At 47.8% G+C, this 14,931-nt stretch overlaps 1 protein-coding gene across 1 annotated transcript in view; it reads right to left on the minus strand.

The window, feature by feature from the left end:
- The window catches only part of LOC114818284 (coiled-coil domain-containing protein 9B), a gene marked incomplete at its 5' end in the record, with an annotated part of 25,062 nt that overhangs the window by 9,175 nt on the left and 956 nt on the right, over positions 1-14,931 (minus strand). The window contains 3 exons of the mRNA XM_029083511.1: positions 5,665-5,814; positions 13,940-14,104; positions 14,493-14,555. Coding sequence (XP_028939344.1) covers positions 5,665-5,814; positions 13,940-14,104; positions 14,493-14,555 — 378 coding nt within the window. The remainder of the gene's footprint in view (positions 1-5,664; positions 5,815-13,939; positions 14,105-14,492; positions 14,556-14,931) is intronic.

A 14,931-nucleotide genomic window follows, 5' to 3' on the forward strand; every position in this document is an offset into this window, starting at 1 on the left:
AGTGTGTGGGGCTGAGATTATTGTGCTGTCGATCTGCATTGCCAAGCAAAACTGAAACACAAAGGGGAAAGTCACAGGCACAAACTGCCAGGTCAGCCGTTCGAGAAAGGGTCAGCGCTGCGAGGCCCAACCCAGCCTGGAAACAGGACTGTTATTCCAGTTATTCACCAGCCCCAGGTTTAGCCCAGCATCATGGGGCTGGATACCAGACTTAATACCTGCTGGCAAGTCATCCCCGCTGCAGCTCCCCGTGCACGGCGGGACGGTGCAGGAGCGAGCTGGGGACAGGCTTTTTGGGAATTGTCCCCATGTGCTAAATGTGAGGCAGGTGGGAAGTGCTCATGGACACTGCACTCAGTGCATGACAGCTTCACTGGCCTGGCTGGTGTGAAGCTGGTGTAGCTCCAGTACAGGTGGACGTTTGTGTCAACAGATCCTTGGAAATAACGAGGAAGACGTTAGCTATATTGTCCTAGGAATTTTAGCAAAGATTTGGGAAAAAAAGCAGAGGGGTCTGTGCTCAGAGAAGCCACCCCTCACCATACCCTGACCTGCTGCAAAACGAGCCAGGGTATGGTGAAAGCTGATACTGGGGATTTATTTCAAAAGGTTGCTGTGAAAATTTCTGTAACCAAAAATGCTCCCACCAGGCTCAAAATCAACTGCTCATCCAGCCCCATTTGAGGAAACTAATTGAAAGGGATCTGACAAGTCTCTGCAGCCCCAAACTGGGACCTTGTATTTATCGAGAGATTAAACCAGCAGAAACCTGGAAACTTTGCTCATTTGAGGAGGCTGGCTGGGGAGCGAGGTGCAGATGGATGTTTCGCCTTTAAAACAGCTGTAAAAGAAACTTATTTTTTTTAGAAAGAGTACAAAGGAGCCAGCTGCTGCAGAACTGGAGCCCCTCCATCCCTGGGGGAAACTTTGTGTGGGAGGAGAGACAGGAGAGAAGGAGCACTGATTGCCTCGGAAATGCCAAAGACAGCTCATAACTGATGGGGAAACTGAGGCAGGGAGCTGCATGGGTGTGCTTATTGTTTCAACTGAGGCTGCATATTTCTCATGCAAGCTCATGCAAAGAATGTGTTCAGTTTGGACCCTTTACAATGCCTGATTGTGTCCCCAAAGACAGGAACCGGAAAGCCAGAGCATCCGCACAGCTGGAGCAGGGAGCCAGGGAGTGTGTAAGCTGCAGCGGGAGCAGCGTGCAGAGCTCTGTCTGTCTGTCTGTCTGCAGCCCCGCACAGCTTGGCTTCAGCCCTGTCTCTGCCAAGGAGCCGCAAAGAGCGAGCCTGTGCCCAGGAAATGTGCTGGGGTGGTGTGGCTGAGGGACCTGCTGCAGCTCGCCAGATAGAGGAGAAGGCACAGCTCCTGCGTGGCTGGCCAGCACCAGAGACCTGTGTCCCAGAGACTGTCCTGTTTTGGGCACCAGCTCTTCAGTGCACACCACAAATCGCTCTGTCACAGGGACACTGTGCAACTCTCCATCCTCTTACACCCCTCACTCAAAGCCAGGCTGCCTTTTTCCTTAGTCTGCTTCTATTTTTGCTTCTCAAAGGGCACTGTGGAAAACAGAGAAGACCAAAAAAGATCTAGTTCTTCTGTACCAGGAAGGCAGCTCTGATGTGTGCAGCTGAGAGAACACGGTTAGCTTTGCTCCTGCACAGGAGCAGATTCTCACGTCCGCTCCCTGCTGCCCCAGAGCTGCTGTCAGCCTCTTATGACACACCCAGGCCAGGGGAAGCAAAACATGTTTTTCTCCTCCTTCCTCCTCTCCGCCCCCAAAATTATGAAATATGACAATGACATTATCATCTCATCATTTAACTGTTCCCGCGCAGCAGGGGAAGAGATGTGAGGAGGGAACACAAACTGAAAGCAGCCAGAGATTGTGTTTGTTTATCCTGAGATTTCCGGGAGGATTTCTCCAGTCCTCAGCCCCAGAGTGCTCCAGCTGGGGCAGGGCCTGCTCCTAACCAGGATCCAGCCCTGGATCCTCAGCGCTGTCTGCCGCTGGGTTTGTCTGACCTCCTGACATCTGTACACTCAGCCAATGTCCATGTGCCATGGTGACAACACTGATGCCGTTATCCAGCCCTGTTGTTTTGTACTAACAGTTCTCCACACCAAAAGCTTTGACAGGCTCCAACGTTTCTGGGCTACTTCACTGTCTTCTTATTTTACAAATGAGTACCAAGAGATGTGTTAAATGAACCTTTTGGTACCCAGTTCTCCAGGCACCAGAACTGGCATTTCTTCTGCAGGAGGAGGTTTTTGTAAGAGCTTCGAGCGGGTTTTCCAGTGCTCGTGTCCCCCACTGCACAGGATTTTTGAAACTAGTACGTAAGAGGATATTTTTTTCTAACTCTTTTGAAAAATCTGCCTACTGATTGTGCTGCCTGAAGGGACCTAAAGACTGTTCAGCCACTCTTTCTGCCCATCTTTCTCTCCCATCTGCAATGTAAAAGCATTTCTCCTGCCACAGGTTTGGTTCCTCTCCCGTGTGAGCACAGGAGTCAGACTCATCTGTGTGAGTCTCCAAAAGCAGCTTTTGTGTCTCTTGATTACAAATTAATTTCTGATACAATATCCTGGGAAACTTGTTAATAAAAGGACAGTTTAAAAGCCCTGAAGCCCTATCAACTGTCCATTTAAAAGATGATTTGTAACCTGCTAATTAACCATTGTGCTCCACTGGTCCTGGGCTGCTGGCTCGCAGCTCTAATGTATTAATGATCCTGGAACACTGCCAGAGCATGGAGTGGCTTTTTAGGAAAACTGATGCTAAATATTAGGCATTATCCCCAGCCCTGCTTGCAGATTTGGGACAGCCAGGCAGAGGTGGGGAGAAAGGTCCCAGATGTGGCACCTCCGAGCCAGCAGCAGCACTGGAGGCCATGAAGTTGCATCAGTAGAGAGATGTGCTTGGGCTAATTTGTTCTGCAAGGAGTCAGGGTAATTTGGTTCCCCCAGGACTCATGCTAAGAGAGTAAGAGAGTCCTTCCCTGAGTAGGAAAAAACAGGATTCGAGATGTCAGGGTAATATAAGGCACTGGGGCTGCTTTGGAAAAGAAAATAATGAGAACAGATTTCTTTTTCTTGCATTTCCTCTTTGGCAGGCTTTGCCACAGCTGTGCCCCGCTGCGCTGCGGTCTGGGAGGGACAATGTGGCGTTAGCTGGAAGCACCAAGGGCAGCAAGAATGAGAGTCTTTTCTTTTTTTCTTTTTATTGACTTTCATCATGAATAAAAATACAGAAAAATGCGGGATAGCGAGGATGGCCATGAAATGTTTTAATAGGATCAATTTGGCAGATGCAGAGAGGAGGAGGCAGACTCGACAGTGGCTGGGCTATGGGATGTTACCAAAGGGGGAGTGACGGATGTCATCCTCTCTCCGAGGCACCACAGGCCTCTGTGGGAGGGAGGACACAGATAACCCAGAATGAGCAGGGAACCAGCTGGGGCATGAGGTGAAAAACCCCAAAGGATGGACTGTGCTGGGGTAATAAGGGAAGCTGAAAGCTAATCCTTGAATTGGGGGTCTCAGCTCAGGTCCTAACACACAGCTACTCAGATGACAACACTGATACCCCATCAGGCTCTCCCAGTAACTGATCAATTTGGGGATGAAAATGAAGTTTCTCTTTTGGATTAACAACTAATTAAAGGATAGAAAACACAAAGTGGCAAGAAAATGCCAGTTTCCATGGTAGAAGATTAGCAGGGGTGTGCCACTGGAACATGCGCTGCTCAACATGCTCATAAATGGTCTGGAAAAGCAGCTGAATAGAGAGATGACAGTTTGCTGATGATACTAAATCATCCAGGGCCAAGAATGTAATTTGCCAGGAAAGAGCTGCAGAAGATCTCTCAACATTGAATGCCTGCATCATAAAATTACAGCTGAAATTCAATATCAATAATACAAAATAACTCACAGGGAGAAAAATGTCCCTTCTTATATAGGCACACACAGTAATGAAGCCTGAACTGTGATTAACACTCAGGAATGACGTTTTTGGTGTTATTGTGACTAGTTCTCTGGAAATGTTAGCTCAATTATTTTTTGGAAAAGCCAAGAAAATGCAAAGTTGTTAGGAGCAGAATAGAGAGGAAGCCAGAAACACTCTCATGTCACTGAGTACATCCATAAGAGTGCACAGCTTGAATACCATGTGCAGTTCTGGTCTTCTTGTATTGAAAGAACATAGTAAAAATAACAAAGGCACAGACAAGGGCGATGAGTCTGATCAAAAATACAGAACTACTTCCTCAGCAGACATGTCTAAATGGGAGCAGTCTCTTAAGCCTGCAGAGGAGATGGCTGAAGGGAGATGTGAAACGGGTCGATAAAATCATTTGTGCTTTGGGAAGGTGACCAGGGGGTGGGTGATCTGTGCACCGCTTCCTGCGACGCAGAAACAGAGATGGAGTTCCTGAACTGAAGCCCAGGGCTGCCAGGGTTTGTGATCCCAACAGTGCTGGTGGGATTTGACCCCCATTTCCAAAATGAATTGTTATATTCAACATCCCCATGACGCTGAGTTCTGCAGGCTCCAAGTCTTTAATAGAGCATTTAATGCATTTTGTGATTGCTCACGCTGACTTGCTCTCTGCACTGCAGTGTTCCAGTGCTCCTCGGAGAAACACATCGCTCCGAGGCACGGCATGTGAGACAGACTTGCTTGGTTTCAATTTTTCAAGCACTATCACTATCAGAGAAAAGAAGTACTTGTTGAAAACACTAATCCTTAAGACTGAAACGGGCTCCATCTGCCACGTGAACGGCTGGCGAATGGGTGGTTACTAGTGGCTCAGTCAGGCAGCCTGTCTGAGGCTTATGGCATTGAAAAAACTGCTTGGTAGCCATGAGAAAGGAGCACACGGGCTTTCAGAGCCTGAGGTAAACTCTGGGGAGGAGGAGAAGCTGGAGATTTAACGTGGGCAGTTAGCAGATGGTTGGCTGCTGTCCCAGAGAGGGTGCTGCGGGTCTCCCAGCCTTCCTGGGTGTGTTTGGCAGCTCCACTAAGTGTTGTTTTCCTTCCTAGTCTTTGCTGACCCTGTTTGCTGCAGGCATTCTTACTTATCTGTGCAAACTCTCAAAGAGGAAAATATCACATGCCTCCGTGTGTGTAAAGAGGAAGGTATTTGCGAAGAAGTATTTGAAATATGTTTAAAAGATTAACAGAGTTCAGCCAGCTCACCCAGTAGGTTATGGCCAGGCACAGCAGGACCTGGGTTTTGAAGCAGACATGAAGCTCTGTTAAGTTGTGCAGTGAGTCAAAAGGACAACGCTCTCGACTCAATCTGCTCTACGACCCCAAAAAGAAGATGGTAAGAGACAGGAGGTGAGATTCATGCCCCATATCTGGCAGTGCTTTCATCAATCCTCCCAAAACAGCATCTGATTTTTCTTATGGAAATCCCCATGGCTCTAGCTAGGATCACAGAGAAGGGAAAGGATTGTAGCCTCTCCTCTTTCACAGTGACGGAAGCCAGAGAGGTTTGGGGTGATAAGCTCCACACTATTAATATACAGTCTCTCCCAGTGTCCTGTTGCTGGGCTAGCTCCTGTTTCCAAGGCCCTTCTCACGCCAGCAGAACAAGTGGATGCCACTGGTACATTGCAGTCCAGTCCAGTCATTGGCAATGCACTTACTTTTTCCTTGTTATCCATGGTGATGGCAATCTGCATCCTCCTCCCTCGGCGGAAAGCCACCAAATGGTCCGTCTCCTCTTCGCTCAGGTCTGGCGCTCTGCCTGGCCCGGGGAAGCACTCGGCGCGTTTCTCACTGACGATCCGCTTGCCCTGGAAAGGACGGGATGAGTTAATGACACCTCTGTTAGCCCTGTGCAGTGCCCTTCCTCGGAGGATGGCCATCCCCAAACTAGAGAGGATTTTGGCCTGGCAGAGCAGAAACATGAGCCAGAGAGTCAGTCATCTTGGTTTATAAAGCTGCCACCCACCCTACTTTAAGGGATATGTACTATGACATAGGCGTGTTTAACTGAGCACAGCTTAGGCAGGGTGGGATTTACCCTTTGAGTTCAGATGCTTTGCAGCATGAACACTGGTGGATGTTTTTATTTTAGACAGGCGAGCCATCTTGCATTTGTGTCTTTGAAACAAATTTGAAGTTGTCCTCCCACCAAACAACACGGCCCAATAAAGTGTGAGGCTACACTGGAGCGGAAGCCGAGCGGGTGAAAGAGAAGAGAAGCAGTGGTCTTCTTTCCAGCCTTGCCCACAAAGCAGTTCCTACCCTGAAGTGTATTAACACTCAATAATTTATCATCTTCATAGTCATTGTGCATTCATATTTCTGGAATGATTTATTCAGCAGTGGAATAGTTTAGAAAACTGATCTATAAACTCCTTGAACAAGGGCAGTTTACCCCTTTCAGATATTATTTCCAGCTGTCTGTATCAGTTCATGACTTTACTGCAGGGATTTACATCTGGTTCTTATTTTGTTAATTATCTTTGTTGCTGGCTGAGCTGCTGCCAGTGCCCTCAGCCATCACTTCCACAAAATGAGAACATCTTTTGTACAAAAATACATACTTTTTCTCATTTAAAAGTATCGTCTTTCAGTTCCATCATGTGCCTCTTTATTTTTGCCTTACAAGGAAATGAGAGACTTAATAGGTCATCTCCATCTTTATCTCTGATCTTTTTTTTTCTCTTCATCTGTATGATTCCTCTGCTCAACTTTACCAGGGATGAACAACCCTCAGGAGCTTCCCTCTCTAAAGGACAGTGTATTTTCCTCTGTTTTTCTCCTTGGACCACCACACACACTGGCATCTGGATTTCAAAGGAGCTCAAAATCTCCAAGTAAACTTCAGTGAAACTTGGGAACTCTTTGTAGCTACAAACCTGGTTTCAAAAACAAACAGCACAGGCTGACCTCTGATTTGTGTGGAAGTTCATCGGTGGATTTGCTGTGACATACGATATCAAGATGTCTCGCGTCAGCCTCATCTTCACCTGGCTCTGCCAGAAGTGCAGATGTGAGCGTGGAGGGAGCCTGGCTGCAGACAGCCTCCATCAGCAGGACCTTTTTTATTGCTTCTCCAGTCACTGAGCTTCCTAACACATGATAAATGTTTTAGGAGGTACTGGAGCATTTCCAGCACCAGACCTTCAGCCTCTTGTTTATTCTTTCACATCTGTGTAATTTTGCTTTCTCAGTAGACAGTTCTTGAGTTACTCTGATGCACATGGGAGGAGTGGGTCCCTGTGCTGCTGTTAGTTTTGCTGCCAGAGCTGTGTGGACACGGTGGGAACCTTCTCATACTTTCCCTTGAGTACGTAAAGCTCCGGTTTTAGGGTTCAGCTGTAGCTCCAAACAAGTTTTGCTGCCCTGAGTAGGATCCTCACTATTTCTGCTTTTCTTGAACTAAGTGGAGCCACATGTTGCATTTAAAGCAGGGATCTGCTGCCAGCCTGTTCAATGCCATTCTAGTACTTTCCGTGTTGTTCTCTACGTGTCAGTGCAGCCTCCTACCTTGACTGCTGCCGAGGACCAAGAGCTGTGAGCCATCCCTAGAGATGCCAAGATCTTTTTCCTGAGAGAGTAGAATCTGATAGTCAAGAGAACAGGCGACCATTTAAATACAGAATACAACTGTCTTGGCATCTACCACAGTCAGACCTTTAGGTGCAGTTTTACCTGCAGCCAGGATGTGTGAAGTCAGAACTGGTTGGAGATGTGAAGGCCAACAGCAGCTTTGACAGCAGTGACCAGAAAAGAGTGGATTTTGGGAGTCTGGGAACAGTAAGGAAGACTAGAGACCATGGGCTTCAGGAGAGCAGATGTTGAGTTGTTCAGGGAACTGGCAGGCAGGATCCTGCAGGAAGCTGTCTTGAAGGGGAAAGGAGCCCAGGAGACTTGATTGATTCTCATGGACAAGGCACAAGAACATGAGCAAGGACTTCCTGTTGTACAATAAAATGAGCAGGTGTGGAAAGAGCCCAGCTTGGCTGAGCAGGTTGCTCCTGGTTTTACTTAAATGCAAAAAGGGAGTGTGTGGGAGGAGGAAAGGGACAGGCTCTCCAGAAAGATTATGGGAGCAGGACCTGGGCATGCAGGGATGGACTTCAGAAAGCCAAAGCTCACCTGGAGTTGAAACAAATGAGAGATGAGAAGGTCAGCAAGGAGGGTTTCTGTAGATATATTAGCAGCGAAGAAAGTTGAAGAAAGATGTTGGCTTGCTGCTGAATGGGGTGGGCAACTTAGTGACACAGGGCACGGAGAGGACTGGTTACTCCATGCCTTCTTTGCCTTGGTCTTTTACTGGCAAGGTTTGCTCTCTGCCCCCAGAGTCAGAGAAGTGCTTCACTCCCTCAGCATCCTGCAAGATTCAGTTACAGACCATTTAAATAAAGTCAGAAGGTGGGACTAGGTAGGCTGGTGCTGAGGCTGTAGGCTGATGTCACTGTGAGGCTGCTTTCTACTGCTTAGCATCTTCTTCCATGATCTGGATAATATGACAGACTACACCTTCACCAGGCTCATGGATGACACCAAGCTGATATGCTGGAGGACGGTACTGTCATTCAGAGAGATCTCAACAAAAACAAATGACAAGTCCTGCACTTGGGACAAAAGAACCCCAAAGAATCCCATGCACCACAACAGGCATGGGCCTAGCTTTACAGATGCACTTTGGGAGCCTGGTGGGCTACAACTTGACCATAAGTAACCAGTGAAGACAGCAAGTTGCTCATTTCATAGCCATCAGGTTGAGGGAAGTGATTATTTCCCTCTGTTTGGGCCATATTTGAAGTATTGTGTCCAGTTTCCCTTCACTGCAAGATGAGAGAGGTAAAGACAAACTGGAAAGAGTCTAGTGGAGGGTCACCAAGATGGTCACAGGGCTGCAGCACTGGATGCAGACAGTGAGATTGCATTTATTAAGTCTGGAGAGAGAAGGCAAAGAGGGGACCTAATTGCACTATTCCTCCATCTGAAAAGAGGTTATGAAGAGAGCAGAGCCCGACTCCTCTTGGAGGTACACAGCAAAAAGGCAACGGACAGAAGCTGCCGCAAGGCAAAGTACAACTGGAATTAGGGGGAAAAAATTCACAATGGTGGTAGTCAAACACTTGAAAAAAGTGCCCAAAGAAGCTGTGAAATCTCTAGCACTGGAGATTTTCAGAACTTGATTGGACTCAGCCCTGAGCAACCTGAAGATAACTAACTTTTTAGCAGGGGATCAGACCAGGTGACCTCCAGAGGTCCCATCTCACCTCAGCTAAGTCTGTAGCCAAGTCTTCACTGTTTACTTATGGTCAAGTTGTAGCCCACCAGGCTCCCAAAGTGCACCTGTAGCTTCAACTGTGAAGTAAAACTTTAGATTTTACACCCGTATATGTGTTTATGTGCACACACCCGTATATGTGTGTGTGTGCAGATGTCTGCTAGGAATGGAGTTAATATGCGAGTATGAATATGGTAACTTTGCCTGGTTTCTGCAGCTCTGGCTTTTACACAACTAGAACTGAGTAAAAGAGACCAGAATTGAGGATCAGTCAGTCATGAAGCTCACAAGCACTTAGGTCTTGGCTTTTAAGTGGCACCTGTTTCCGAAGGACTGAATCCCATCATGTCCAAAGGTAACATGTTTCCGTTGCCAATACAAACACAGGATGTTTTAAAGCAAAAAGAATATTTCAAATCCTCTTTATGTTCTATTATTAATATATTTTATTCCTAAATTTGACTGGAGGCTGGAATGAGAATGGTTATGATAGGATTCCTGCTTGCAGTCAAAGAAACCAATGTGGTTTTTTCTTTATGTCAGTGCAAATCAGTATTAATGGATGTGGGTGGAATGAAAATTAACCTTGTGAATAGACTGTCTTGGGCTTGTATTTCAGACCACAGAACTGGGCTGGATAATTTGAAGCTGCAAATCTCTCCTGCCATCCCCTCTGGTTTCATAGGGCAGCGTCTGTGGCCACAGGAGTATCCTCGGGTCTCATTCATGTTGGCAGTTATGTGGAGATGATCTAGTAGCTCAGAAATACAGTATTAACATGGTCATTTTGGGAAGTTACTGTGCATTGGCACTAACAGGCCACGATGGTGCTCTTATCTTGTGATAAACACAGGAAAATGCACTTTTATTTAACCCTTCCATTACAGACCATGTGAATGGACACCTCTCATGCAGCAGTTTGCAAAGCTATGCTAACTGAATCATGTGTCTGCCAGATATACGAACAGACACTTCCCATTGCGCTGCAGAGGTCGTGAAAACCAAAATCTTGCCAGCTGCTCTGAAAACCTGAGCCTTCCTATTCACACTTCCTCCCACAGCTAGAAAGGATAGTGAGGAGCATCATTGTGTGTGCTTCACAGTTCCCCTTCATAAGGGAAACTAAACTCTTTCTTTTGCCTGGAGACATGGAAGAAAAGTGCTTAGCAGTTTTGTGAACTGCTCCTTTTTTTCCCCCTCCTTTAAGCCCTGAGCAGGCATGTACAGTAGTCCCAGGTGGTTCTGCTGAGGTTAGCTCATGAACTGGGAGCTGGACTTGCTCTGCCCTAATACGAGGTGTTCAGCATTCTAGTTAATATTTTTTTTATTAAGAAAGTAAAGCCAGTGATGGCTCAGCAAGATAATAGCAAGCTATTAATCCGTAACTTGTACATCAGACATTAATTCCAGCTTAAGCCAACAGCTGTTTCCTCGAGCTCTTCAGTGTTTAGGTGGTGATGGCCTGTCCTTTAGACAAATAACTCCTGCCAGGGAGGCCCAGCACTGGGTGGGCATGTTTGGAAGATGGCTTCATCGCTTCCTATCAGAGAAAGTCCTTCCTGGGGAGGGACATGGGCCCCGAGTGCAAGTGACAGCAAAGCTGCTACCTGAAAACCATTGCAGAGGACCCTGTACCCAAATACCATGAGCAGGATGGAAGCCTCAAATGCACAACTGGATTTACAGGGAGGTGGCACCTTCCTTCGGCCAGGATGTTAACAGTCACAGTGGCAAGGCTGTGGCGTTGGCAAAGCCCTTCAACCCCACAGGTTATTGAGCAGATGGCAAGGAAGACTCAGAGGCTGCCACAGGAAATACCCATTTAGCAGAGTTGTGACAGACAGACAGACATAGGCTGGGAGACCACCAGCTCTTCAGGTCAAACCCTCTCTCCCTCCCTCTCTCCCTTGCTCCCCATATTGCTTCTGGCTAAGATGCAACACCTGAGGGCACATTCTGACATGTGTCTTCTTTCGCTTGTTTATTATTTTAAGACTATCAGTGATTTCCTAGAAATCACTTGTCCCACGCTGGGCTAGCTCCCAAAGTGAGGAAGGATGGTGATGGCCCGTTTAGTCATCCCAGTACAACCAAGCAAGTCTCTCCAGGGACACCTGGTGAAGCCTGGCTCACTGGGAAGCTGAAGCAAGACTCTCTTAATCTTCAGCAGTCCAGAGAATGCCTTAACAGGGCAGTAGCAACAAATAAACTTGTATTTCATATGATATCACATACAATTTTGTCCAAAATCCTAAGAATTTTTCCCTCTCACTCATTTCAGTCTCATACTCTTCCTACTCATCCATTTTGAGAACTGTATTTAAACTAACTAAAGGCAGGTTCTGGATTGATGCCACTGGAACATTCACCAATAAATCAGTTTTCCTCTGTCATCAAGTCAGGCTGCTGGGTTGTGCTTTACACCAACCCTCAGGAGACCCTGGAGGGCTGCTAAGGCCTGTGAAAGGCATTAACACGAGCAAATTCATATATATCATACAACAGGGAACCTAAGGGGAGGTTCCACAGAGGTCTGCATCTCCAGCAGAAAACTCTCAGAGGTCTGTTAATTGGCCATGCTGAAAAACCCTGGCACAGAGTTGAAGGCAGCAATGTGATTTAGCTGCCAGAGCTTTGTGCTGATACAAATCCCCATCTAGGACCTGAATCCTGAGCTATAGATTATGGAAATGGCTCCAGGGGGCACGGCCTGTCTGCAAGAGCCACTCACTCTGCAAAAGTAATTGCTTCAAATATAAGCCCCCCCCAAGAGAAACCTTGGAGGAGACTCTCACGTATTTCATTGGTGAAGTTCAGTCAGTTACGAGGATGGGGAGATTTCTATGCACCCTCTATTCTAAGAAAAACCAGAATTTTTCCCCTTGGTTTGGTTGTGCTGGAATGAGGTTTCATTTGAAGGGGATGTTCAGGCTATGGGTAATCTATCTGGAACAAAGGAAATGAGAGGCCTCAGTCCCTTTCTCCTGAAAAATCATTCTGAAAGGTGTGTTATTTCCTAAATGATTTGGCTCCTTCGAGGTAACAATAATGACTTTATAATGGCCCAGTGATTGTGGCCTATTTCTTCATGGAAAGAAGGGTAACTGGGTCACAGAGAAAGAGAAATGAAAAGGCATTCGAGGCACAAAATCAGAAAAATATTTGCAAGCTGCCTCAGAGGGAGGAATGGCTCTGCCTTTTGTTTACAGCCAAGGTTTTCAGCACTCCTACCCCAAAGCACCAGGGTAGCAGGAAGGGTGGAGTTTTGCTTCGTTACCCTGGGGAATGTCTTTGGCTTGGGCCTCCCTTCAAAAAAGTCCACTCTCATTTTGTGGGCCAAGCACGTTGCTGTGCCTCAAAGGGGACCCAAGGGAGCACCATTTGCTGCCACCATTTCCTCTTCCCAGTGCTGCCGTGACGGAGACAGGAGCTGACCTCGTCCGCCCCAACGTCTCAGCGGGGCACGGGGCTGGCTGAGGCTTTCTGTCTCCTTCACAGCGGCGTGGTCAGCACAAAGGGGCTGTGCTCACCTGGGTGTTCAGTCTCCCATTGTCTCACTGGTGTCTCCTTAGTCTTAATAAAGAGATAAGATCGCTTCTTACATTCTTTTGGAACATATTCAACAGCAAGAAATTTCACCTGCAGCAATAATCTTGCCTCCAGAGACTCACAAACTGGAGAGCTTCCCCGAGTTCCCACACAGGTGCATCTGTACATGCAGATACTACATTTTTCCCAAGAAGGTGGCACTTCTGATCCTTGTTCCTCTTTACCTCAGTAGCCAAACTCACTAACTCCAGTGAGACAGGACCAGTCCCCTGAGATTTACTCCAAGTGAAGAAAAAAAAGAGCGTGAAGCTCATACAGGCACGTACTTCCTTGGACGTGCTGCCAATAGTCACTGCCAAAGTTTGATCAAACCCTTCTTGGCAAATAAGCCCCCGACGTGCCGCAGCTGCCAGCAGCATCATCATATCTAGATGCACAGACTCCACGAGGGACAGGGTGGTGCCCAGGAGGGGATGTTTGGGGATTTCAAAAATGAAGCAGCATTTTCAATTACTTTTGCCTTTTCGCACAATTTTTAATTAAGTCTGCAAATACTGGGTCACATTTTCTGCCCATCACACTGGCAGCTGCAACAGATACTCGTGTCACTCTGGTTTTCCTTCTGCATTTAGGACTTTCTAGAATACAGCAACAGGGAGGAATGATGCTGTTTTTACCACCAAACATCACTGCCTCCCTGGGAATAGCTGGGGAGTAATGCAGCTAAATCTGGCCGAGCTCCCACTGGCTTCCATTCCCTTTCCCAGCACAGCAACACGGTTTAACAAACCCGCTGGTGGCCCAGGAGGGCAATGAGGTGACAGAAAGGGAATGGGCTACGCACGGCTGGCTGGAGCTGCTGGGAGGACTAGCAAAGCCTGGGGGCTGATTGCTGTGAATCAGACATGGGGAGGAAAGTGAGTGGCACCTCGAGATGAAGACTGAAGCTGTGCTCAAGGACTGAGAAATGAGAGGAATGGGGTGGGAAAGGAACTATTCCCTTTGGAGACGGGACACCGGGGGACATGCTGAGCAGAAGGCTCAAGTGAGGAGCAGAATAGAAGCCCATTTGTAAGTCAAGAGGCTGCAGTGTAAGAGGAATCCTCTTCCCTGCTCACCTTGGCTTTGTTGTCCATGGTAACAGCCAGCTGCATCCTCTTCCCCATCCTGAACGTGAACATATGATCTGCTTCCTCCTCCTCCTCCTCTTCCTCACTGCCAATGACGAACCCAGGGCTCGTAGGACAGGGGTTCACCCATTTCTCGCTCACCACCCTTTTGTCCTGGAAAACGAATCACTCCTGTTAGCAAATCCAGGCCCCACGAATGCGATTCCCTTCCCCAAACACACCTGCACACGAGCAGGGAGGCCGGCTACAGGAAAGGCAGGCCTTGCCCTGAGGAGGCTTTCTGTGCCCGGCACGGTGCCGTGACATTCCTGGGGAACAAGGGGCTTGTTGTCTGCTCAGCAGCAAAACCCACAGTTACAGCGGGTCTGGAAAATCCTTTGCACTTACAAATCTGACATTTCAGACTAAAATGCCAGAGTCATAGGAAAGAAATGTCATCCTCATCTCTTTCTGCAGCACTCTGAGTTAGATCAGGAAAGCCTAAGTCCTGATGGAGATGGCCTTGGAAGCCAAGTGGATGGCTCCTGAGGGTGGTGCTCACCATCGAGAGGGCTGGGCTATCTTGTCCATAGTGTTCAGTCTGGGTAATTGCATCTTTCAGGTCCTGTATGAGAGAAAAACGTGTGCAACAGCGCACCTCCGGAGAGGAGCAAGGGCCGGGCCGTGGCAGAGCAGTGAGCAGTGCACTCGCCTGGATCTGACAGCCCAGGAGTGCCGACTGCACAGGAGGAGGGTGGGCTGGCTCACAGGGCTTCACCCAAGGCTTGAAGCAGGACTGGCTGGGTGGTTTACTGAGCCCCACACTGCCAGGAGGGGTGGACAGGGCTTCTCAGACACAGGTTTGGTCCAGTTAGGACAGAAGCCTGGGACTCGCAGGATTTGCTCCAGTTGTGGGAAGCCCCAAAGCAACCAAGAGCTACTTGCTTTGCTCACTCACAAAGCCTAAGGAGACCATGACTTTGCCTACAGGCATCCTCAGA

Source organism: Antrostomus carolinensis, unplaced genomic scaffold, assembly GCF_000700745.2.
Source record: "Antrostomus carolinensis isolate BGI_N321 unplaced genomic scaffold, ASM70074v2 scaffold1082, whole genome shotgun sequence".
Lineage (NCBI taxonomy): Eukaryota > Metazoa > Chordata > Aves > Caprimulgiformes > Caprimulgidae > Antrostomus > Antrostomus carolinensis.